The 14577-nt window shown below is 48.9% G+C and overlaps 1 protein-coding gene across 1 annotated transcript; it reads left to right on the top strand.

Moving 5' to 3' along the window:
- The first annotated feature begins 6020 nt into the window (after window positions 1–6020).
- On the top strand, window positions 6021–13768 carry LOC147360842 (cystatin-8-like). Its single transcript, XM_086333660.1, has 3 exons — window positions 6021–6260; window positions 10061–10174; window positions 13685–13768. Exons 1-3 carry the CDS (start codon window positions 6021–6023, stop codon window positions 13766–13768), a joined length of 438 nt encoding a protein of 145 aa, XP_086189786.1.
- The last annotated feature ends 809 nt before the right edge of the window (window positions 13769–14577 follow it).

The raw sequence follows: 14577 nt of genomic DNA, 5'->3' as shown, positions 1-14577 counted from the left end.
CCTTGATTTCCATGAAACCCAGAATGTTTTCTCGGATTACCTGGTTTGGAGAAGCAGGGCCCTTTGGGATATATGTGCTGAGCTCCTTGTTAATCCATCTCATCATGGGGGAAGGTATGCGGAGGCAGCCGGAAAGGATGAAGAGAGAAGCTTGGATGCTTTAAGGACAAGTCCAAGTATCTGTAGAACTGCAAACCTACAAACCCTAGAAGAGAAAAGTAAAAAGATAGAAATATTATAAGAAATAATGAAGATACATTTTTCAGAATTAAAGGAAGACACAATGAAAAGATTTTGTATCAGTTAGTTCTAACTGCATAAGAAGCACCCTCAAAATATCACACATAGTAGGAAGCATTCATCCTTCCTGACAAGTATGCCAAATAGGGGGACCGTCTCTGATTACATTCAGGGCTACCCAGGATTAAACTTTCCTGTGTCCTATTCTTTGCAACCCCATGAATTGTAGCCCACCAGGCTCCCCTGTCCATGGGATTTCCCAGGTAAAAATATTGGAGTAAAATAAAAGAAAGAATACTAAAATAGGTTGCCATTTCCTTCCCCAGGGGATTCCCGACCCAGGGATCAAACTTACGTCTCCTGCTTGGCAGGTGGATTCTTTATCACTGAGCCACTTGGGAAGCAAACTCTTCTAGGTAATATTAACATGCTGATGGTGCATGTGTGTATAAGCACGTGCTTGTGAAATTCAAAGGATTATGAGAGTGTTAGGGGGCATAGGATTTGGTTTTTTTACAAAGTCAACAACAGTAATCACTTCTTTCCACAAAATATCCAAACTCTGGAAACATTGCTTCAGTTGGGTGAATTTTAGTGTGCTAGTCAGCTCTTTGGAGAAGGAACTGGCAACCCACTCCAGTGTTCTTGCCTGGAGAATCCCAGGGATGGGGGAGCCTGGTGGGCTACCATCTATGGGGTCGCACAGAGTCGGACACGACTGAAGCGACTTAGCAGTAGCAGCAGCAGCAGTCAGCTCTTGGCACAGGAATACTGCCTGACAACCTGCCCCTTCCCCTCACCTTGACATCACCTTGACCTCAGCACTGAGTTGTAGCAGGAGTCCATAATCAGGTCAGGGTCTGAGACTGGCCGAGAGTCATGGCTGTGTGGCTTTCCTTTAGGTCAGCACAGCTGGGCTCACCCTGGGGTGGGGTCTACATATTCTGGGGTCCAGACCAGGTGCCTGACCCTAGAAGCTCCCATATCACATGTTCTCAGACTAGGGTCTCCCAGGGCCCCCTCACCTTGGGAGACCACCAGAGAGAGGAGGAATCTTCACATCTCATCCTGATGCTGTCAACCCTGCCTCCACTGCATAGGCAGACAGCAGTCACGTGCCAGCCCACCACTGCAGGAGGCTGGGCGGTCAGGGCAAAGGGTGCAAATGAGCTGGTCTTAATCTTAGGGAAGGGACAAGGACCACAGCAATGCTTCTCTGTAAAAGTCTTGGTACCATAACCTGGAGCGGACAACCCAGGTCCCAGGGTTGCATGTGTGGTGATGGACATCTGTTCTTCCCCAAAGTAGGAAATCCAGCAGAACTGGGCATGGCAGGGGCACAGACACCAGTGACTACGTGCTAAGGAAAGGCAAGGATGAGAAACACAGCATCCAGGGTGGGGTCACAGGACAGCTGAGGAGCACATGTGAGAGACCTATGACACTCCGGCTCCTGGTCTGGGTGATGGATGCTTGGGTGTCCAGCGTGTTGTACCCATGCCAGGAGTGCTCCGAACCAGGACAGATGACATTTCACCTGGCTCTGGGCAACTAGGGTTCATAAGAAAAGACAAGCCAAGAGAAACCTCAAATGCACCCTGGTGTCAGAGAAAAGTCCAGCATGTGCTTAGAACTTGGTAGTTGATTGGACAAGGGCTGAGGGTTGGGGTTACTCCGTCAGCCCAGCCTCTGAGCACCTAGGGGAGGGGGGACTCCACCCCCATCCACTGAATACCTTTGATGTGGGCTCCACATTTGCTGGGCTGGGTCTTGGGTTTTGCCCTTTATGACCCCCACCCCTGGCCTGAGGGGCTCAGTGGGGCCTTGGGTGCCTCCCAACCTGCTTGGACTTCCCTCCCAAGGGCCCTTGCTCACCTGTGTCCCTGGGTTGTGGGAACCATCATATGTAGGAGAAGACCTGTCTCCAGTATACTCTTGGCCATGACAGAACTGGGAGGGGGCCCAGGTGTTCCAGGAGGGAGGGACATGGAGGCCCAAGGAAGAGGCTCTGTGGTCTCTGGTGCTTAATCTGCCCCCAGAGTGGGGTCTCCCCTGGCTCAGACCTTGAGCTATGGTGCCTGAGGCCTCCTGAGCCCAGGGGCGGAGGGGCAGGTGTGGCTGACTCCCTCGGGGTGACAGATTGTCAGCCCTCAGGTCCCGCTCCTCCTTGGTCTTCTGCTGTGAGTACAGGAATTGCACTCTGGTCTAACCCATTTCCATTTATTTACCATCATACCCCTGCTAAGCTTATCTACTTTCTTTTTCTTCCTAATTATTGAAGAATATATTCTTCAACAATTATAATTATTGAATTATAATTCACTATAATTATAATGTATAATTATATATAATGTTATATATTATATTATATAAATTATGTATATTTACATAACTATATTTATTATAATTATATAATTATATTTCTGTATATATTTATTATAATTATATGTTTATATTATATAATATATAAATATAATATAATTATATAATATATAGTATATAATTAATTCATCTATAATGTAGAACACTTGAAACATTATAAAGAAAAATCAGAAATGAGTGCTTTTCCACCAAAGCAAAAGCATTGCTCATCAACTCCTCAAATAGTCACACATTCTCCATGCCTGGCCTGGCTCTGGTGGAGACGTGTTGGGTGGCAGGAAGGATTCCCTGCTCTTAGAAAGTCCATTTTGTTTCTCATGGGGAAAGACGGGCCATCAAGATACTCACGGGTAACTAACTGTAGGTTACGATGGATGACATGGAAGAACAAAGAGGGTGGTGAAAACAGGAGCCTGGAGAGGCACATGAGACTTGGGGGGAGTCTGTATGGAGATTGGCAGGGGGATAAGCTGGGATGAGGGGCTAGTGGAGGTGAGGGAGGGACCCCCGGACCCCGAGAGGAGGCTGTGCCCTGTGGGGCAGGCGAGGCACTGGCCTTGAGCTCAGTGTGATGGGAGGGCCTCCCAGGGCCAAGCGTGAAGAGGCAGCACCCGCAGCTGAAGGGTGATCAAGACTCTCCTACAAGGTTAATAACAAGATTCTCTGCTTTTTCCTAACAACACACTTTTTATTTATGAACAAGTGAATCATATTTAGTGTTCTGCATCTTGTGCACAACTTTTTCAATAAGCATTTTCCAGCACTGTTGACAATTCTTTAAATACAATTTTTTTCTGTTTTATTGCATTTTGCTTTATTGCCTGTGCAGATACTATGCCTTTTTTTTTTAATTTTATTTTATTTTTAAACTTTACAATATTGTATTAGTTTTGCCAAATATCAATTTTTAAGTCACCATAACAGAGAGTGAAAAAGTTGGCTTAAAACTCAGTATTCAGAAAACTAAGATCATGGCATCCGATCTCATCACTTCATGGCAAATAGATGGGGAAACAATGGAAACAATGACAGACTTTATTTTGAGGGGCTCCAAAATCACTGCAGATGGTGACTGCAGCCATGAAATTAAAAGACGCTTGCTTCTTGGAAGAAAAGCTATGACCAACCTAGACAGCATATTAAAAAGCAGAGACATTACTTTGCCAACAAATTTCCATCTAGTCAAAGCTATGGTTTTTCCAGTAGTCATGTATGTGAGAGTTGGACTAAAAAGAAAGCTGAGCGACCAAGAATTGATGCTTTTGAACTGTGGTGTTGGAGAAGACTCTTGAGAGTCCCGTGGACTGCAAGGGGATTCAACCAGTCCATCCTAAAGAAAATCAGTGTTGAATATTCATTGGAAGGACTGATGCTGAAGCTGAAACTCCAATACTTTGGCCACCTAATGCAAAGAACTGATTCATTTGAAAAGACCCTGATGCTGGGAAAGATTGAGGGCAGGAGGAAAAGGGGACAACAGAGGATGAGATGGTAGGTTGGCATCACCGACTCGATGCACATGAATTTGAGTAAGCTCCAGAAGTTGGTGAAGGACAGGGAAGCGTGGGATGCTGCAGTCCATGGGGCTGCAGAGTCAGACACGACTGAGCGACTGAACTGAACTGAACTTCTAAGGTCATAGGAAACACAGAAGCCAGATGGAGAATAAGAATCAATTGGCCCACACACTTTGTACAGTACACACTCACACATGCACGCACATCACATGCTCACACAGTTGGTGAAGGACAGGGAAGCCTGGCATGCTGCAATCCATGGGGTCACAGAGTTGGACATGACTGAGAGACTGAACTGAACTGAAGAGGCTCCTTTTATTCAAATCATAATGCATTTGTATCCCTGGTGGCTCAGATGGTAAAGAATCTGCCTGCAATGAAGGAGACCTGAGTTCGGTCCCTATGTTGGGAAGATCCCCTGGAGAAAGAAATGGCAACCCATTCCAGTATTCTTGCCTGGAGAATCCTATGGACAGAGGAGCCTCTTGGGCTACAGTTCATGGGCTCAAAAAGTTGGACACAACTGAGCAACTAACACACGTATTTACTAAAGGTAGGAAACTCTTAAAATACCCCTGGTGCTTTTAATATGTAGCAAAATTTAAAAATCATGAATGCATTAGAGCTGACCTCAGAACAACACTGGCTTAAAGTAGGTAGGTACACTTATAAATGGATATTTTTTTTAATGCATATGTGGACTGTAAACAAATTTCAACAATAGGCTATTAGTAGTTAAGTTTTGGGGGAATCAGATGGTCTATGTGGATTTTTGACTGTACTGGGGGTAGGTGCCCCTCACCCCTGCATTGCTCAAGAATCAACTATACCAATAGGTGACCAGCAATAGGCCATTCCCTGGTGACTCAGCTGGTAAAGAATCCACCTGCAATGTGGGAGACCTGGGTCCAATCCCTGGGTTGGGAAAACCCCCTGGAGAAGATAATGGCTACCCATTCCAGTATTCTGGCCTGGAGAATTCCATGGACCTGTATAGTCCATGGGTTTGCAAAGAGTCGGACATGACTGAGTACCTTTCACTTTCTTTCACTAAATTTAAATTCATTTAATGCTTTGCATTGATTCTCTCTCTGGTCTTTTATTATGCAGAAATACTTGCATAATTTCGCAAAGATATTGGAAAGGTGCCCAGCAGAAGGGGTCAGAGGCCAGACGCTTAGGCAGCTGAGGTCATAGTGTGCTCGGCCTTCCACTCCAAGGGCAGAAGCAGGAGGGTCTCGCGTGCCATGTGAACCACCGGGACCAGGGACCAGGGGCCAGCAGGGGCGAGGCGCCCTCTGAGACAGGGTCACAGGTGTGGGATTACATCACAAAGTGGGACTGCCCTCTGAGGCACGGAGGTCGCAGGTGACCACAGACCAGGGAGCAGGAGCAAGAAAGCCCCAGACTAGGGCGTTGATGCAGCTGAGAGTGCTGGGTTCATAGGAGAACTCTGGGCTGGAACTAGGTCAGAGCGCAATCCCCCAGGACGGGGAGCCGGCAGGAAAGGGAGCCAGAGTAGGAAACCTCGGGCCATCACACCCTTCACAGCCACCTCTTACAAGCCAGAGACACAGAAACAGGAGGCACACGGGGTAGGTGTGGACCTGGGGCTCTAAGTGAGCTCCCTGGAGGAGTCACCCAAGAGGAGCAGGGCAGCAGGCAGGTGGGGATTCTGACCTGGCTTCTCATGGGTGGGGCTCCTTGGAAGACGGGGATAGTCCCACCAGCTGACCCTGATGCTTTTGTCTTGATCCAAGCTGATTCTTTCTGGGTAAGATCTCTGGAAACTGGCGTGCCAGCAGCGGCCACCCCACACCACTCGCAGCTCCTTCCCTGGGAGGACAGAGACGTTCACCTGTGTCCCCAAAAGAAGGGACCATGACCAGACTCTGGGGGACCTACCAGCTCCTGCTTGCCCTCCTGGTGGCCCTGGTGGCCCTGGGGGGCAACACGCTTGTATACAAGGACACGGACAAGGTCTTGTGGGAATTAAAGAACGTCAGCAGCTCAAGCGGCAACGTGAAGCAGTGCCTGTGGTTCGCCATGCAGGAGTACAACAAGGATAGCGAGGACAAATTCTTCTTCCAGGTGGTCAAGGTGTTGCGGGTGCAGATGCAGGTAAGGGCGCTTCCTCCCAGTTTGCATACTTGCTCCTGCTTGCCCCTGGCAGCACAGACCGAAGCCAGAATGAGAGGGAGGGTGCGTGAGCAGCACTGGAACCCAGTGGTGCTGAGCCCCACGGCCAGCTCCCTTTCTTAAGTGCCATGACGGCTGTCCTAGGGGCCCCAACCTATGAACTTGGTTACACCCCAAATGGCAAATCACACATCTGTGATCCATGTTTGCTAAGGTTGGGAGACAACTGAGCACCATGAATATGTTTACAATAATGCTACCCTGAGTGACATTCAATCTCCCCATATCCCGTGGAATGTGGGTTGACATGGAATAGGGAGGCTCATAAAGTGCCTGCTCCCAGATCCCTTCATGCTCTCAGTCCTACATCATTTTAGCGACAGTGGTTCTGTCCATGGAATCCCTCCCTACAGGGCCTCAGGTGACCCAGTGCTGGGAGTCATCAATCACCTGATATCCATGTGGGAGACGCTCCATCCTCACCTGCCAAGTCCAAGAAGAGGTCCTTGGTGTTAGAATTCTGCAGACTTCTAGCCTCAGTCGGGTGTTTGGGGTGTGTTTGGGGTGTAAGTGCACAGGAGATTTGCAAGGATGTGTTGCAAAGACATTCAGCAGACAGGCCAGGTGTTGGACTCCAGGCTTTCTTGTGGCAGGAGCGGGGCCAGTCTACATGTGACCCTGTCTCCAGGAACACGTGCACCATCAGCCCAGTGTCCCCAACACATGATGCTGGCGACTGCACGCTCCATCAGGGGCACCGCCATCACCCTTCACAGTAAAGGCTCCTGGGTCCTGTGACTTCTGCACAGGAAGCAAAGCCCTTCATGGTTTTCTCCTTTGGGACCCAAGTAGCTTGGGCAACAAGCAGTACCAGATGCTGTAGATGAGGCTGAGATGGAAACAAATGATTACAGCCTTTAGGAAGCCAGGGGACCAGTTAGAAGACAAACTGCGAGACTTCCCTGGCCGTCCAGTGGTTAAGACTGAGTTTCCCTGCTTTAAGGAGCATAGGTTCGATCTCTGGTTGGGGAACTAGGACCCCACATGCTGCATAATGTGAACAAAAATAAATTAATTAATTAAGTAAAGAGCTGTCTTTCACTGGAAATCAGGTTCTACTCTCAGCCAAGACATGTTGATCAAAGAGAGAGTTAGTGGCTCATTCATTTCTGACTCTCTGTGACCCCTCGGACTCTAGACCTCCAGGCTCCTCTGACCATGGGATTCTCCAGGCAAGAATACTGGAATGGGTTGTCATTTCCTCCTCGAGGGGATCTTCCTGACCCAGGGATTAAACCCAGGTTTCCTGCATTACAGGCAGACTCTTTACTATCTGAGCCATCAGGGAAGCCAAAGACGATGAAAAAAAATTAAAAAAAAAAACAAAACCCTGAGCCAAGCTGGAGAGCTGGGATGCCGCCTATGGCACGTTGCCTGTGGGGCTTCCTTAGAGAGTTGGTGAGTCCCCTTCCTGCACCAGCCACACCCTCACCAATTAAGTGAGGGTCTCTGGGTGGGACCTGGGTCCCCTGCACAGTCATGACTGAGACCTGCCTCCCCAAGGAAAGATGAAGGTGATGCCCGAGGGCAGATGGGCTACAGGGAGAGGAGGCTGGTAGGTGGTGGTTTTTTGGGGGTTTCTCAGTAGCAGCTTCTAGGACTAGTGTTTCAGTGAAGTGGTTTATTTGAGAGGCCATCCAGGAAGCACCTGGTGGTCAGAGGGGATTTAGAGGGGGCAGGGAAGTGGCCAGTGCAGGGGAGTCACTGAGCATGTTGACTGTTGAGGGCATCTGGACTCCGTGTCCCTTGAGCCTCAAGGAGATGGTGCAACACCTGTGCAGGATTGGGCCGCCTGCAGGAGGGGAGCTGGGTTCCTCTCCCACCAGCTCTCGCCTGTCACTGGCTGGGAGCTGCTCCCAGGGTCCTTGGCTCCATCTGGCAGCAGGGAGCCCCGGGAAGCAGCAGAATAGGTGGGTGCCTGGGCCCCCATCAACAGTCTCTGCTACAGGAGGTCAGCAGGGAGAGTTTAGGGGTGCAGGAGGGGGGAAGGAGTTTGACTCCTAGCCCTAAGGAACCGGTGTGAGCGGCCAGATGGGTGGGCTGTGACCAGGCCAGGCCGGGCCTCCCAGACTGTGGGCGAGATGTTCAGGCTGTCTTAGGAAGACTGAAAGCCAGAGGGGCATCAGGTCAGGGAGTTCTTGGGATCCCTGTGACCAGATGTGGTCTTTCAATCTGCCATTCTGGTTTTCTCACCTCCGGAAAGGGTCGCCACTTTCCTGGAATCAGGTCGTCCTCTGCCTTCCTGTGGCCGGAGGAGCCGAGGCCAGGACCGCAGCGGGAGAGCGTGTTCCACGTCCGATGCTTCTGTCTCAGTCCTGGGTTGGCCGCCAGCTGGCCAACCAGCTTCTCCCATGACAGCCCAGTCTCCCTGTTAGTTCTCTGGAACAAAACTAAGACGTCACTTGTTGTTGTTCAGTCGCTAAGTCACATCTGATTCTTTGCGACCCCATGGACTGCAGCATACCAGGCTTCCCTGTCCTCCACTATCACCCAGAATTTACTCAAACTCATGTCCACTGAGTCGGTGGTGCCATCCAACCATCTCATCCTCTATCATCCCCTTCTTCTCCCACCTTCAATCTTTCCCAGCATCAGGGTCTTTTCCAATGACTCTGCTCTTTGCATCAGGTAGCCAAAGTATTGGAGTTTCAGCTTCAGTATCAGTCTTTCCAATAAATATTCAGGGTTGATTTCCTTTAGGATGGACTGGTAGGATCTCCTTGCTTAAGGCTGGAGAGGCAGTGTGGGAAAGCCTGGTATCGAAGGTTGAATCCAGGGGAACCTGGACCCAAGCTGCAGATACACTCCTGTCTCTTGCTGTCTTCTTCCTCTTTGCTTTATTTTGCTTCCCCTGGCCATCAGAATCACCTGGAGGCTTGTTCAGACACTGACTGTGCATACCCCACCCCCTCAGCAGTTTCTGACTCAGTGGTTCAAAACCTGCATTTCCATCCACTTCCCTGGTGATGCTAATGCTGTTGATCCGGGGACCCCACCTACAAAGGTCTGGGACACCACTGTGGAAGGACTGCCCTTATCTATTCCTGCTCTAAGAGCTGATGGGAGAAGTATTTTTTGCATGGCAGGCTTGGCCATCTCTAAACCCTGCCGTAATCTTTTAAAACCAGATGGGAGCAGATTTATTAATAAATCTACATACAGCAGCCTTCACCTCACTCATTCATTCATGAATTCTGTCAACCACTCCTGTTCTGCTTCCTAAACACTCAGAGAACAGGAAGACAAGCCTGGCTACACGGGGCCCTGGGGTGGGGCTAGGGGTCTTAGGTGGAGGAGCCTCAATGGGCAGGGGATCTCAGGTGACAAAATCTGAAGGGTGTGTGTGTGTGTGTGTGTGTGTGTGTGTATGGAAAGGGGCTCAAGGAGGGGATCCCATGTGGCTGAGGGTCCTGTTCCCAAGAGGCCCAAGTGAACGGGTAACACCCTGGGCGCAGAAGCCGGTTGTTCTTAAGTAGAACGTCTTGCCTTCAGAAAGGCCCCACACTGGATGGGGCCTCTGCCCCAGGGAATCCGGCTCCAGGTAGGAGTATCTTTGTGTGGTGGCTCCACAGGCCATCTCCTAAAGATATGTTTGGAGGAGGGAGGAGGAGGAGATAAGGAGAGGGAATAAAAGGAAGAGCAGTTTTTTCAGGGTTTGTTAAAAACATTAAAAAGTAGAAGAAGGCTTTTTTGAACAAAATTGCATGACTGGTAATCAACAGGTCACAGATCGTCTGGAATACTTTATTGACGCTGAAATCTCCCGCACCAACTGCAGAAAGCTTCCAAACAGTAACGAGAATTGCGTGGTTAAGAACACCTCCAAACTGGAAAAGGTAGGGGACACACCAACTGTCTGCGGCAGTCTTGGCTGCTCTGAGCCCCAGGCAGAACTCGCGGTACCCAGAGCTTGTCTTTGAGTGGTCGGCGCCTCTCCCAGGGCGGAGCCCCAAAGTGGTCAGTCCTGCGGCCCTCGTAGCAGACAGTGCAGGACAGCAGACGTGGAGGAAACCTCAGCCTAGGGACACGGTGCTGTCAAGATCACTCTCAGTACAAGCACTCCATTCCTCTGGGTTCCTGGTGCAGGGAAACTTGCTCACACACATTCACTGGGTCCACCCTCTTGGACCTGGAGGTACCACTCTGCTGTGGCCTGACCCGAGGTTGCCCATCCTTGTGAAAGCACAAAGGGAAGTCCATTCATTCACTCAACTGCTCATCAAAGCTTACCTGGCCCCAGGTGCTATGCTGGGTGCTGGAGATTAAGCAGTGACCAGGTCAGGAGTGTCCCCAGCCTCCCAGGCTCAGCCATGGGAAGAGCCCCAGGCTCGAAGCAGAGGGCTGACATGGCCTGGGGGCTTTTGGCCTCAAGCCTGTATTTCTGACTCGGGGTGGGAGTATCCGGGGTAGACCTGAGGGCTTCCTCTGATTTCCCCCCGGGCTCTCTGCAGGTGGAGGTGGCCCCTTCCTTCACACCCATGGTCCTTCACATGAGACATGTCAGAATCACCTGGCGGCCTTGACACACGAGGATGACAGGGTTCCCCCTGCAGAATCAGACTCAGTAGGTCTGGAGAGGAATCTAAGAACTGGCCTTGCTAATGAGCTCCTGCAGTGGGGGTCCTGGGACCATGCTCAGAACTGCTCTGGCATGCAGTCACGGTGGGAAACACAAAGGTCAGTTGACCAGAACCTAAAACTTCCTCTGTGGGCTTGCTGTGAACAAATCCATCACTTCCAGCAGAGCAGAGGCTCCTCAGGACAAACATTCAAGCAGGGAGCATGCGGGATACCATTTGATCTTCTATTTTAGTTTTATCTTTTCCTGGTAGTAGAAATATCGTGGGCTGAAGTTTATATTTTCTACTGGGTGCCTTGAGCATAAAGGAGAGTTGTTACTTTTTACCTGTTTGTAGAAAATATTAAAGAATTAATATTAAGATTAATTAGGAAACTTGTCTCCAGGAAGCTCTTTTATTCTTTGTAAAGTTTCCATGGCCCATCTCGGTTTTAGAGCACACATTTTTAAGTACACATTTATCGATGAACAAACCTTTGTTCCTTTCTTTCCAAGTGTTTGGAATAATGCTGAAGAGGAGTCATGCTGGGTGGTGTCTCATTCCTGGAGGATTTAATGGGGTTCTTTTCAGTATTTATACCTTATTAGTAAATACTATATCAGGTGTTGATTTCCAAAGTTCTTCCAACTCCCTCTTTACCAAGAGTTATTTTTTTTAATTAAGGATGTTTTCTTCTATTAATTATTCCTTCAACATCTACCAAGTATATTGAATAATTTTTCTTCTTTGACCCATTACTAAAATAAATTCAAATAATAGATCCCCTAGTATTGAGTCATCCTTATGTGTCTGGAATAGGAAGTACATGTCTTTTTTCGGTTGTTCTGTAACTGAGTGTCGTGGTTAATTCATCTGCACTGAGAGTGGTGTCAGGCGCACAGGTCAGGGTGTGCAGACTTTCTGGGTGAAGCCGCATCTTTGGCAGGGTTTCTGGACAACTGGACTTGGACATGCCAGCGGGGGACCGTCCTTGTTCCTCTGACCCGATCAGCTTTGTGGAGCTTGCTATGGACACACACATCTGGCATCCTCCTCTCCTTTATGGCAAATTTCTAGTTCTGTCTGATTGCAAGGGTGCAATTCCTGAAGGTCACTCCGTGGATGTACTTGTGCATGTGGGTGGCTAGTCTCAGGTCACTGCTTTGTTGTTGACAGGACAGCCTCTTTTTCTTGTCACCTCCCTTTGTGGGAGCCATCCTGCCGGGTCCAGGCTGGAAAGAAGCAGTGGCATGGGTGGGGTCTGCCCTCCTCTCTGAGAATATAGAGGGCTTAGTGAAGTGAAGTCACTCAGTTGTGTCCGATTCTTTGTGACCCATGGACTGTAGTCTACCATGGCTCCTCTGTCCATGGGATTTTCCAGGCAAGAGTACTGAAGTGGGTTGCCACTTCCTTCTTCAGGGGATCTTTCCGACCCAGGGATTGAACCCTGGTCTCCCACGTTGCAGGCAGACACTTTACTGTCTGAGCCACCAGGGAAGCCTGGTGGCTTAGTGTGCCACTTTTTGTTTATGAATTTTGCTTTTCTATATATCAATATTAAGTACACTCAAACTCCCCAGAGAATGACTTGGAGTGTGGGGTACACACACACATACACACACACACATACACACGCGCGCGCGCACACACACACACACACACACACAGATTCCACTGCTTCATCCCAAACCTACTGAATCAGAATGTCCAGATACAGACACTGTACACACTTCATGTCAAGGGAACGCTGAAGAGCACTGCACGAGGGCCAGCAATTGTTCACTATGCTGCCTTTAATTTGCTGACTTTTAAAAGGATATTACATTTCATTTTACTAGGTAAGTCTGGGTTACAGTTATTTCTTGGTTGTGTTTTGGCTTCAGGGTTTCTCAGGTCTGGTGTAATGAGAACAGGGGCTTTTCAACTTTTTTCTGCAATTAGATCAGTTTAAAAACCAAAAGAGCTTTGGATTCCCAAGGTTTGACATAATTTGCCCATAAAATCATCTTGACTTGGTATCTTGTGGGTTTGTGGGGACGGAGACCCCATAATCCTCCTTTGTATGTGTCAGAATTCAGCCAAAACCTAACGTCCTTCTCTCTGACACTGTTTGCCCCTCACTTCTGAAATGCCCCTGTGTTTCCAGTCATTTATCGAAGACGGCCATTGCTGTTTTTCTAGGATGTCTACCTGCCCGTCCATCTGCCTAAGCCTCTTTCCACCCATTCATCCATCTATTACCCACAATAAAAGTTTTCATTTGTCATTTCAATGACATTTTTAAAGGGAGAAGGGGGAGGTTTGGAATAAAATTTATGTTAGGTCCTAGAATTCTCTACATTGCTCTTATCTGATGTATTTGTTGTCAGAGCAAAAGGCATTATTTGATTATTAAGATGACACATATTAGTTTATACCTGGCACAGAACTACAGTATTTACATTATAGAAAATATTAATATTTTATTTTATAAAAATAAAATCAAATTTATGTCTGATCTCCCACCAAAAATACGATGATTAGTATTTGCTGTCTATCCACGGATGGGATGGGGACAAACACTCCTCCATGTAACTTCTGGTGGCTACAAGGGTCTGCAGCCTCCAGCCGGCAAATTCTGTGGGGTGTTGCTTGACAGGTGGCGACCCGTCTTCTGGCCTGTTCCTATGCTGGCACCTAGCCCCAACGCTGGCACCTAGCTCCTGCGCTGGCACCCGGTAACAGAACTGATTTTTCTCTCGCACTTGGCACACTGCTGACTTTTGCTGTGGTGGTGGTCTTTTTCAGAGACAAATGTGCACCTTCTGTGTGGGCGCACTCCCATGGCACGGCTATTTCACTGTGATGAAGAAGCAGTGTGTGGACATCTAGAGGCTCTGGCACCCCGCCACCACCCCTCGCTTTGTGAAGAAGTGATGGCCTGTGAGCCGTTACCAACATGTTTTCCTCACACATGTGTCCCTGCTTGCCGTTCTACTTTCTAGTTTCTTACTATGTGGTAATGAAAGGTGGGCAAGACCCATGCCTCCTTCCTGGCCTCACAGGAGGCCACTTGCCTTTGGCTGACATGATGGCATGCCACTAGGAATAAGGAACGTTTGTCCCTCAGCACAAAGGGTGGAGTGAAGGCTGATTCCATTTTCCACCGCACACATGGGAAGGAATCACTTTTTGATTGGATAACACCCCTCACACACACACACACACACACACACACACAGACGTACACACACAGAGGGCTGAATACAGTGGGTGCTAACTCACGCCAGATGAGGCTCCCAGACTCCTCCCTCCCTGGGTCCTGAGTGGATGGGCCCCCAGGGGGCTGGGAAACCCCCTGGCAGAAGCGTCAGCCCTCCCCTGCGGGGGCTCTGAGAATTGGGAGAATTTATTCTTCATTATATGTAAATGTCAACAGTGGTCACCGATAGAGAGAGATGAGGGCAATAAAGCTTCAGGGGAAGCTGAAGTACACATGTGTCTGGGGTGCACGTGTGTGCACAAGTGTGCACGAGTGTGCATATGTGTGCAGGTTATACTATGTATGCAGTTGGGTATGCAGTTGTGTATGTGCAAAGTGACAGAGAGGACGTAGGGGTCTGTGAAAGAAGTACAGGGATGATCAGTTCAGTTTAGTTCAGTCACTCAGTCGTGTCCGACTCTCTGCGACCCCATGAATC

Source organism: Bos grunniens, chromosome 13 (assembly GCF_055505025.1).
Source record: "Bos grunniens cultivar Pamir isolate PY7600 chromosome 13, Bosgru_T2T1.0, whole genome shotgun sequence".
NCBI classification, from domain to species: Eukaryota; Metazoa; Chordata; class Mammalia; order Artiodactyla; family Bovidae; genus Bos; species Bos grunniens.
Note: the sequence above shows the minus strand (reverse complement) of the source record. Positions and strands in the feature narration are given on the sequence as shown.

Bases quoted from the DNA above. Each gene is read 5' to 3' on its own strand.
- LOC147360842 (XM_086333660.1), top strand. From the start codon at position 6,021: ATGACCAGACTCTGGGGGACCTACCAGCTCCTGCTTGCCCTCCTGGTG. The intron at 6,261-10,060 runs GTAAGGGCGCTT...GGTAATCAACAG, and splicing joins TGTTGCGGGTGCAGATGCAG to GTCACAGATCGTCTGGAATA. The intron at 10,175-13,684 runs GTAGGGGACACA...GGTCTTTTTCAG, and splicing joins ACACCTCCAAACTGGAAAAG to AGACAAATGTGCACCTTCTG.